The sequence below is a fragment of the Lactuca virosa genome, chromosome 8, assembly GCF_052849685.1.
Source record: "Lactuca virosa cultivar CGN04683 chromosome 8, Lactuca_virosa_CGN04683_v6, whole genome shotgun sequence".
Lineage (NCBI taxonomy): Eukaryota > Viridiplantae > Streptophyta > Magnoliopsida > Asterales > Asteraceae > Lactuca > Lactuca virosa.
The window spans coordinates 13,731,976-13,741,478 of NC_136433.1; the positions used below are offsets into that span (position 1 = coordinate 13,731,976).

The window sequence follows — 9,503 nt, forward strand, 5'->3', positions numbered from 1 at the left end:
AAACATCAAATTAAAAATAAATAAAAATAAAAATAAAAAAAAATCAAAAATCAAAAAATCAAAACTATGTCTACTTTTGATAAACAAGAAACAAAAGAAAAAAAAAAAAGAAAAAAAAATTGAAAGAAAGACGCATCATATGTATGGACGTGTGTGTATAATGCATAAGGCATTTAGCCTTCTCAATTCTATTCCCCCCAAGAAACTACTGGAAAGTTGATTTTTTTTTTGTAAACCACAAACCAATAAGTTTTAGTCCAAACCATTATTTTACACTTATTAGCCGGGAAAAAAAAAAAAACTTATATGCGGCAAATTTTGTCGTGATCCGGTTCCGGTAAAACCGAACCGGTTTATATCAGTTAGGGATTTTTATAGGGTGGACCGGTTTGGAACTGAACCGGTTCAAGGGTGAACCGGTTTTGACTTCGTTGACTGGAACCGAATCGGTTTTCTGAACCGTTCGGCTCAGAAAAAAAACAGGTTTGTGCAACACTACCTATGTCTCTCCTCCACCATTCCATAAATTAGTCTTGACTTCACGTTTGCTATGTATGATTTTTGCAACACTACCATACTAGAAACATGTTTCTCATTGTTGAGACATGACAATATAGTACTATGGTCAAGGTTGAGTTTCCCTTAACTTGAAAGCCCCAAAAAGGCAAGCTTAGTGTCAACAATACATTTATTACATATCATGCAAAGGACAATATAATCATTTTACTTGGAACAATAACCAAAATCATAATGAAACTTCAAACAACCAAAACTGCAACTCAATTCCTTTGTGCAATAAAACCCAAAAAAATCAACTAAGCTACCAAAAATGTAATTTACTCGAAGTTTTAACTTTTAAAACATAATTTATGTAAACATTTTCTTTTCTCTACTACGTATTTCATTGAGTTTTTTCCTCCAACAATAAACGGAAAAAAGTAGCCTCCCATTTATTCTTGTTTCTATTAGTTTTCTATCAATTACAACATCTGTTATTACAAATTTACGAGTGATGGTTTTTGGTTTGAATAGAATACCATTAGCTATAGGAAAAAACCATCAACCTCTCTACCTGCTATGGCCTCTCGATATATGGCAACCGCTTCGTGCATTACACTTGCCTCAGATAACAATTTGCTTCTCCTCTTTCCAGATGGATGGGTAGAAAGGTAATCTCGCAATGCCGAATCACCCGAAACTTGACCCAACTTCTCAAATACCTTTGGTGCGACCCGCGGGTCATACCCAGCTGAAGCCATTAACAACAACCCTATGTAATCAGCCTCGATCTCCATCCTACATCCAACATATAAAGATCCAATCAACAACACCTAATAATACACATTTCTACCTCCAGATAACAAATTAACTTGACATGACTAATGACCATTTTACCCTTACATTCCAAAAAAACAAATTTCACAATATTTATTAGTTTTAACAATATTCAAGTTGAAAGAAAAAAAGTTGGGCAAATAGGTAAAAAAAAAAATAGTGTTTGGATACGTTAAGCCAGGTTCTTTGGCTTAACCCATCAAGTCATTATGTCCACATTAAGTCAAAAAGAAACAGTCATGTATAGCTGTCCAGATTAAGTGCTTAACTCATTAAGCCAATTAAGTAAAGATAAAAAAACAACTCTAATCTCATAAATTTAAAACATACCTCCTGGAGAAAGGAAGCTTAAGCAAAAGATTTGACATGGTGTTTACAAGATCGGGCATGACAAATTGATACAAAATTAGCTGCCCAATTGTGAACCAGAGGTTTTTTGTAATCTGTTCAGCTGCATGTCTTGCTACAGCATGTGCAACCTACAACCATATCAATGTTTAGAAAAAAGACCAACACATTTTATAAAATAAATGTATAAAGAACCCTTTGATAGTGACAAAATCATCAGTTTATTTGCAATGACAATGGTCAAGTGAGCAACTTAGATCAAGATCATGTCGAGAAAAGAAAAGAAACGGGAAAATTTTCATGAAATGGGAGAAATCCATCTTTTTTTTCTTATCATCCTATCAAGTCACTTCTTAACAAATATTAAACAGAAATGATGATCAATACGAGCCCACATAGATAGTCATATTAGTTCTTAATACAAAAAGTAGTCATATACATTCTGTAACAAACTGTATATACATATGTGGAGGAATTTAATTCATAAGAAAAGGTGAATAAAAGTATACCTCATGCCCAATGATGGTAGCAATCTCTTCATCAGTTCTGAAGTGCTCTAATAACCCTGTAAACACAACAATCTTTCCACCAGGCAAACAAAAAGCATTTACAACGTGGTCATTCACCACCAAAACTTCCCAATTTAACCCCTCCAAATGACCAGTAGCCGATTTTTCCCCCTTTTCTTTCCCCTTCTTCCGACTTTGATCCACCCACATATCATCAAGAACCTCATCTTTTGCTGGCCAATTCTCTCCTCCACCAGTCTCCTCTGTCATCGCCATTAAAGTCTCCTTCCCTCTACTCTCCGATGCAGCTCCACTCTCAGAAGCGTAATTCAAATCAGTCCATACTTGCTCTTTCTTCAATCCTCTTTGCAATGCTTCGATAATGTCCTTTGAAATTAATCTCACCCTAACGCTTTCTGGGTGCATCGCCGGTAGAATTTTTCCTTTGAACCCAGCCTTCATATTCTTGAACTGAGACTCACCGATCGTTCTTTCCAAATTTTTCGACAGCAAAACAAGATGCCTCCGTTTTGTGTAAGGTATCGTCTCAACATTCCCAAAATATACGGTTAACCCAACTCCCGATCCAACTAACACAACTATCAAAACGTTCTTCGGGTCATCAGACCATCTTCTGAATCCGCGGGGCTTGAAATGCCTAACTTGTCGTGAATCGACATAGTAATATCTATAACCAGTTGCATATAATCGAGAGTTTAAGCTCCTATCAACACTTATGGGTTGAAACAGAGAAAATTTAGAAACCCTAAGAGGGTAATTTGCACTAGAAGTAAGCTTACTCAATTGATTACTCTGGTTGATAACAGAACTTGCGTTTTGGATTGTGCTTTTGGGAGCGGTTAATTTGGAGGTGAAGTAACGGGAAATAACATCAAAACCTAGTTTTGACCTTCTGTACCATGCCATTTTTTATGCTTACAAAGAAAACCAGAATAGAGAGTAGCGGTGTCGCTCACAATATAGAAGAGCTTGTTGAAGAGTGTAGAAAGCGATAGAAGCTTGGCATATAGAAGAGCTTGTTGTACAAGAAACAACCATTAGGTGATTCGGCATACATGAATCCAGAAAGGGAGAAATCTGAGACTTCAAAAAGGAAATGGATTGAATGAAAAAATGCCCCTGCAAATATGTTTAAGTGTCAAATATTGTCCATATGTCAATTTTAGTACATTTTTTTTGTTTGATTAAATGCAAATCAAGTGGTGTGCCCAGGGGCCCATTGATTTTTGATATCCGGGCGAGATAAGATTTTATATATATATATATATATATATATATATATATATATATATATATATATATAAAATTATAAAAACAAAAATACAATAGAATTTATAATCAAGCAAATTTTACAAACAAAAACCATCTAATATGCTTCTTTGCATTTTTTTAACAAAAACATCTCTGTTTGTCATATTGCAATCAAACGATTGCAACTCAATTATTGTATTCGGCTCCTTTGAGCCTATAAATAGGGCCTTTGTCCATATGAAATAAACAAGCTAAATTTGAGTGTTTAAGATTTGAGTTGATCTCAGTCTTCTTCTGTTGAAATAGCTCGTCTATTTCTGAATAGCAAAACCCTATCCAAACATATCCATATATTCATATAAACATATCAAACCCAGACAATCAATCACGTATTAAGACATTATTGAAGACACGTGTCCTTTCGTTGTGGAAGGATGTATTTTATAATTTGTATATTATTTGTATTTGTTGGTATTTGTCATTGTCAGTAGATTAAGTATCATATGTCGATAGGTTATATGTCACTATCGAATATGATGTCTAGTTTGTAGGATATGATTTAAAGTGTGTAACCCTCAATAGTCTAGAGGACTATAATGTAAATAGGTTTGTCATATTGCAATCAAACGATTGCAACTCAATTATTATATATATACAAAATTATAAAAACAAAAATACAATAGAATTTATAATCAAGCAAATTTTACAAACAAAAACCATCTAATATGCTTCTTTGCATTTTTTTAACAAAAACATCTCTTATTTTACAATAATTAATATTTTGCAAAATTTGCAAAAATCACTTTCAATGCTTAAAATGGCTAATCCGTTCGATGTTTCTTGAGTCATGGTAGTTCGGAGATACTATGTCAAGAGCTTCAATTTTGAAAAACTTAGGGAAGCAACCATAACCAGTATCATCAACAAAGTCTTATATGGAACCAACAAATTAGGAAAAATATTCATTCTTCTTTCACACTCCATTATTTGAATAGATGCCAAAGGACTTTCATCTTTCATCTTTGTATCTTTTATACAGGAACACATTTTCTACAAATTGTAACTCAACAAAATAAAATTATTACATTAATACGATATTCTTCACCGGTTTTCAAATTGAACTCAAGATTAAAACAACATTTTTTTAATTCTATCATCAACTAACCAAAAAAAAGATACACAACTTAACCAAAGTTTATGTTTTTGTTTTCACAAAACATAAATCAGAAATTGAAATGAGATAAAGGATATAGAATACGAGATATAAGAATCCAGAAATCAAACTCATCCAATCCAAAAATCGAAAACCTCACAAATCTTCTGATTTTCGCTGTTTACTTCAGAAAAGAAAAAAAATCGAACTCAGAATATAGTGAACATAAATCAGAAATTGGAATGAGAAAAAGGAAACTAGATTAAAGAAAAAAAGAATTCAAAAATCGATAACCTCACAAATCTTCAGATTTTTGGTGTTTGCTTGATTGCTACAAAATACAGACCGAACTCGGAATACAGTTTGAATAAATCGGAAATTGGGACGACAAAAAGAAAATCAGAACAAGAGAAAAAAGATATCAGAAATCGAACTCACTCAATCAAGAAATCGAAAGCCTCAAAATTTCTTCTAATTTTAAATGTTTGCTTCATTATAATAAAAAAAATCAAAGTCAGAATAAGGTTATCAGACTTAACCACCATGAAAGGCACAAATTGACAACATTTAAGTAACACAGATCGGAATTTCAAAATTTGGATGGATTATTGGATATAGAAAATACCTCCAGTAGGTTTAAGACTTAAGAGATACGTAGAGAAACTCCTCGATTTCTACAGAGTGTTTTTTTCTAAATGATCTTCCGGCGTTTGGCGATTGTGATATGTTGCTATTCTCAAGATGCTTGGATTAGGTAGCGATACTGAACCAATATTGGATCACTTATCGGACTAAACTTGGGCCAAAGTCAAACTCTATTAATTATTGGATCAGATCTTTGCCCCTCTATTTTTGCTGCCCTGGGTCATAGCCCAACTCGCCCATGTATTGGGTCGGGCCTGGGTGTGCCCCGGTGAACCACGGGTCACTTGGGTTTGTTAATTTTTGTTTTGTTTGTGGTTTGCAGAAAAAATAGATACAGCAAAGTCAAAGGAGATGCGTTCATTTATGGAACCAAAAAAGACAGTACATGATCTACATGTATGGATTTAGCTGAAAGAGACGGAGGATGAGTTGTTCATGAAAGAAAGTCTTCAGGGAGGTCGTTGATGATGTTTATGTAGTTGGCATGGTGTTTTCGAAGTGGGTGATGATAGCCTGTTCTTGCAGTTTGGTTTGAACAGCTTCTAACATGGCTGCTTTTTCTTGGAGGTAGGCAATCAGAGCATAGTTTGTGGTGTGTACAGGGGCGTAGGTAGTAAGGGTGACCTTTTATATATATATATATATATATATATATATATATATATATATATATATAAAAGGAGCCATTTTATTTTTTATAAAAGACCTACCTTTGACATCAGAAGCCCCGAGCCCGTATCTTTTTTTTATATTAGAAGCCCATATCTTTTGCCCATAATCTATTAAGCTATAGCCCAATCAATTGATCTATTATTTTATTTTATTTTTTATTTTTTTTTAAAGAAAAAGAGAAATAGAAATAAGAAACGAAAAAGACGCAGACTCCCTGGGTTTGGAAATTGGAATCGATCATTCATCTAGGGGTGTAAACGAGCCGAGTCGATCCGAATACTACCAAGCTCGAAGCTCGGCTCGACTAAAATACTCGAGCTCGAAACTCGGCTCGAACTCGACTCGAGCCTTGATTTTAAGCTCGAGCTCGGGCTCGTGAAATACTCGACAGTCTTGAGCTCGGCTCGGCTCGGCTCAGCTCGGCTAATATTTTTTAAAAAAATCGAAATCACTAAATTGAGTAAGAAATATTAATCATTCCACATGCAAATGTCCAAACTACCAAAAAAAACACTATTAATCACCTAATACCAATATAACATCAACCATATATGTCATAATTGAATAATTATAAAGAAATGACATATATGCTATAAATGAACAATTATAAAGAAATGACATATATGTAAATTACACTAAGCTCGACTAAGCTCGCGAGCCTTACAGACTGAGTATTTTAGTACTCGAGCTCGGCTCGATAAGGTACTCGAGTAGCTCGAGCTCGATCCCGGCTCGATTAAGGTCGAGTCGATTTCGAATATTTTCTGATTCGGTCTCGAGTTTCTCACGAGTTGGCTTGTCTCACTTACACCCCTACATTCATCATCGTGACATCGTCCCTGACTCCCTGCGTGCTCGGCCGTCCGGCGTCCGGCAAGGTCATCGTCGTCGTCCTCGTCTTCCCGTCCGGTGGTAGAAGCCTATCGGCAATTTTTGATCGGCCATCACTCCATCGATCAACACTCTCAGGTTTGTAACTTACAAGTTACAAGTGTTACAACTTACATTACAATTTCAGAATTCTTTGCTTTTTGTTGTTCAAAATCAAAACCCTTTATTTGATTAATAATTGTATATTTGTATGATTTCATGATTTATATCACATTATCACTGAATCACTGATCAGATTTCAGAATTCTTAATTTGTTTTTGTTAAGTGTTAACAGTTTTGAGAATTCTTTATGTTAAGTGTTAATAGATTTCAGATTTTCAGAGTTGTTATTGTCTATTTGATATAAAAACATTGTTTGTTCAACTGCTATTATGAATTGTCTTGATTTTTATGTTATATTGTTATTGTCTTGATTTTGTGATTTGTCTATTACTCTATTTGATAACAAAAGATTGATAATGGTTATTAGTTTGATACTTTTTATAACATTCAATTTCATAATTCAATTTCAGAATAAAGCATCAACATTCAAGAATGTCTTTGCATAAGTTTTATAAAAAGAAAGAAGATGGTGAACAACAACATAAGTATAAGAAGGTTGATTTAAACGCACTACCTGTTGATCCATTTGAACGACCAAGTATAGAATTTTATCATGTAAACCAAAGAGATGAAATTAGAAGAGCATACTTGCAAAAAGGGCCTTTCCAACCTCTAAATCATAAGTTTCCACCACGTGATTTTGGAGGTAAACCTCGAAGATGTATTCAATCTTGGTTTGATGATAATAAATATTGGTTAGAATATAGTATAAAAGAGGATGATGCATTCTGTTTGTGTTGTTATCTATTCAAATCAAGTATACCAAATCAAGGTGGATCAGATCATTTTGTGAAATCCGGATTTAAAGCTTGGAATAGGAAATCAGGAATAGATAAACACAAAGAAGGAACTCCACACACTATTGCTGTCCAAAAGTGTCAAAGTTTGATGAACCAAAGACAATCCATCACGTGTGCTTTTGAGAAACAAACTACTTTACAAGAAAAAGAATATCGTACTTGTGACAACCCGAAATTTCTAACTTGTACATTTTTTTTATCAAAGTTAGCCTTCATTTTTCTATCTTATAACGAAATTATGGGTCTATATGAGTGTTTTAGGCTTAGTATAACATGGATATGAGTCTTAGGAAGGGTTAGAAAGTGTGCAACATCACAAAATCGGGCCAAACACACCAAAGAAGGTGTGTGCGGCCGCACACCCGCGTGTGCGGCCAGCCAGCCGCACACCCAACCGCACACGCCCTCCAGCCTCACACCCGACCCTATATATTGGAGGAGACCCCCCTTTATTCACTCTTTTCCTCTTTTGGTTGCACCCTACTCCCTCTCTCTACTTTCTCTCTCTAGAAACATCATCCAAGAACACTCTAAGGGCCTCAAAAACGTGAAGCACTCCATCATTCAGCTTGTTATATTGGTAAGACACCTGAATCTAAGCCTAAAACTCATAGTGTTCTTCATGTTCTTCATCCTTTGAAGGTGTACGGCAGCACACCTTCATGAGGTGGCTGCACACACCCTAAAACTCTCCAAAGTGAAGAGTTTAGCCTCCATTCAATAGTAGAACCTGGTATTAGCACAAGAACACCTCAAGAACACCTCAAAATCGACATTTCGGACACAAATGAGGAGTGTACGGCCGCACACACCCTCTGTACGGCCGCACACTCCTGTGTGCAACCGCACACATAGCCTGGCCGCACACCCTGGCCGCACACCTGGTCGCACTCACAGAAAAGTCGAGTTTGGTGGCCTTACACTCAAATCTAAAGCATTACACTCATTTGGGGACTTCAATAGGTGTTTGTAACACCTAATTCTAAGTGTTTTCATGTCCCTAAGATGTGTCCATGTGTCTAATAGTGGCTATATACCCTAAGTGTAATCACATATGTGTTATCACATGTTAATAGGATCCACTCGCGTGCGAAACATCTGTTGACTCTCAACACTCGTAACCAATTGTGCTTTCGGATCCTACGTCAAACAGTGAGTTCATACCCCTTCATTTTCCGTGTTTTTAATGTTTCAGGGGGGGAATACAAGCCAAACTCAAAGTATTTTATTAAGTTCTAAACTTATTAATACAACCCAACGATTTCCATGTTTAATAACTTACTCGGATATTTTATCCCTTTTGTAACCTGTTGAGCATAAGGGAAATTATTATTTTGGAAATCTCACTACATATCTTTCAGAAAGGTTTTTACAACGCAGCTTTATATCGATTCTAATAAACTATAACGGGTATAGTTGGGGATAACTCTCTAGGCAGTCTCTACTTAATCAGATTTCATAAATGAATATATATAAACTATGGCAGATTTAGTTTATGTTATATGTTTTCTCAGAAGTATAAAGAACATTTATTCAAGGATAATTATTGTTTTATACGGATTTCTCGCTAGTAAACTAGATTATACAGAATTGTGAGGCGCTACTTCAATACTGTACCCTTAGGTGTATAGTGATAAATCCTTTTAGTATAACCAGAGTCTCCTGGAGGGAGAGCGTGAGATTTGTGAATAGATCTATTCGGAACTGACAATCCCACACCTGAACTGCTAGCTACAGTTAGGCGGGCACGCCTGGGGTGAACAAATGTCATTTAG

At 35.3% G+C, this 9,503-nt stretch overlaps 1 protein-coding gene across 1 annotated transcript; it reads right to left on the reverse strand.

Annotated features, from left to right (window-relative positions):
* Positions 1 to 925: 925 nt before the first annotated feature.
* On the reverse strand, positions 926 to 5,856 carry LOC145132039 (Peptidase family M48 family protein). Its single transcript, XM_079066680.1, has 4 exons — positions 5,243 to 5,856; positions 2,193 to 3,332; positions 1,666 to 1,814; positions 926 to 1,296 (listed from the first exon to the last, which is right to left on the reverse strand). Exons 2-4 carry the CDS (start codon positions 3,117 to 3,119, stop codon positions 1,044 to 1,046), a joined length of 1,329 nt encoding a protein of 442 aa, XP_078922806.1. The 5' UTR covers positions 3,120 to 3,332; positions 5,243 to 5,856; the 3' UTR covers positions 926 to 1,043.
* Positions 5,857 to 9,503: the final 3,647 nt, after the last annotated feature.

What these genes read in the sequence shown, in the direction of transcription:
- LOC145132039 (XM_079066680.1), bottom strand. Translation starts at nt 3,119, where the DNA reads ATGGCATGGTACAGAAGGTCAAAACTAGGTTTTGATGTTATTTCCCGT. An exon ending in CTACCATCATTGGGCATGAG is followed by an intron (nt 1,815 to 2,192) that starts GTATACTTTTAT and finishes ATATGGTTGTAG; the next exon opens with GTTGCACATGCTGTAGCAAG. An exon ending in AAGCTTCCTTTCTCCAGGAG is followed by an intron (nt 1,297 to 1,665) that starts GTATGTTTTAAA and finishes TGTTGGATGTAG; the next exon opens with GATGGAGATCGAGGCTGATT.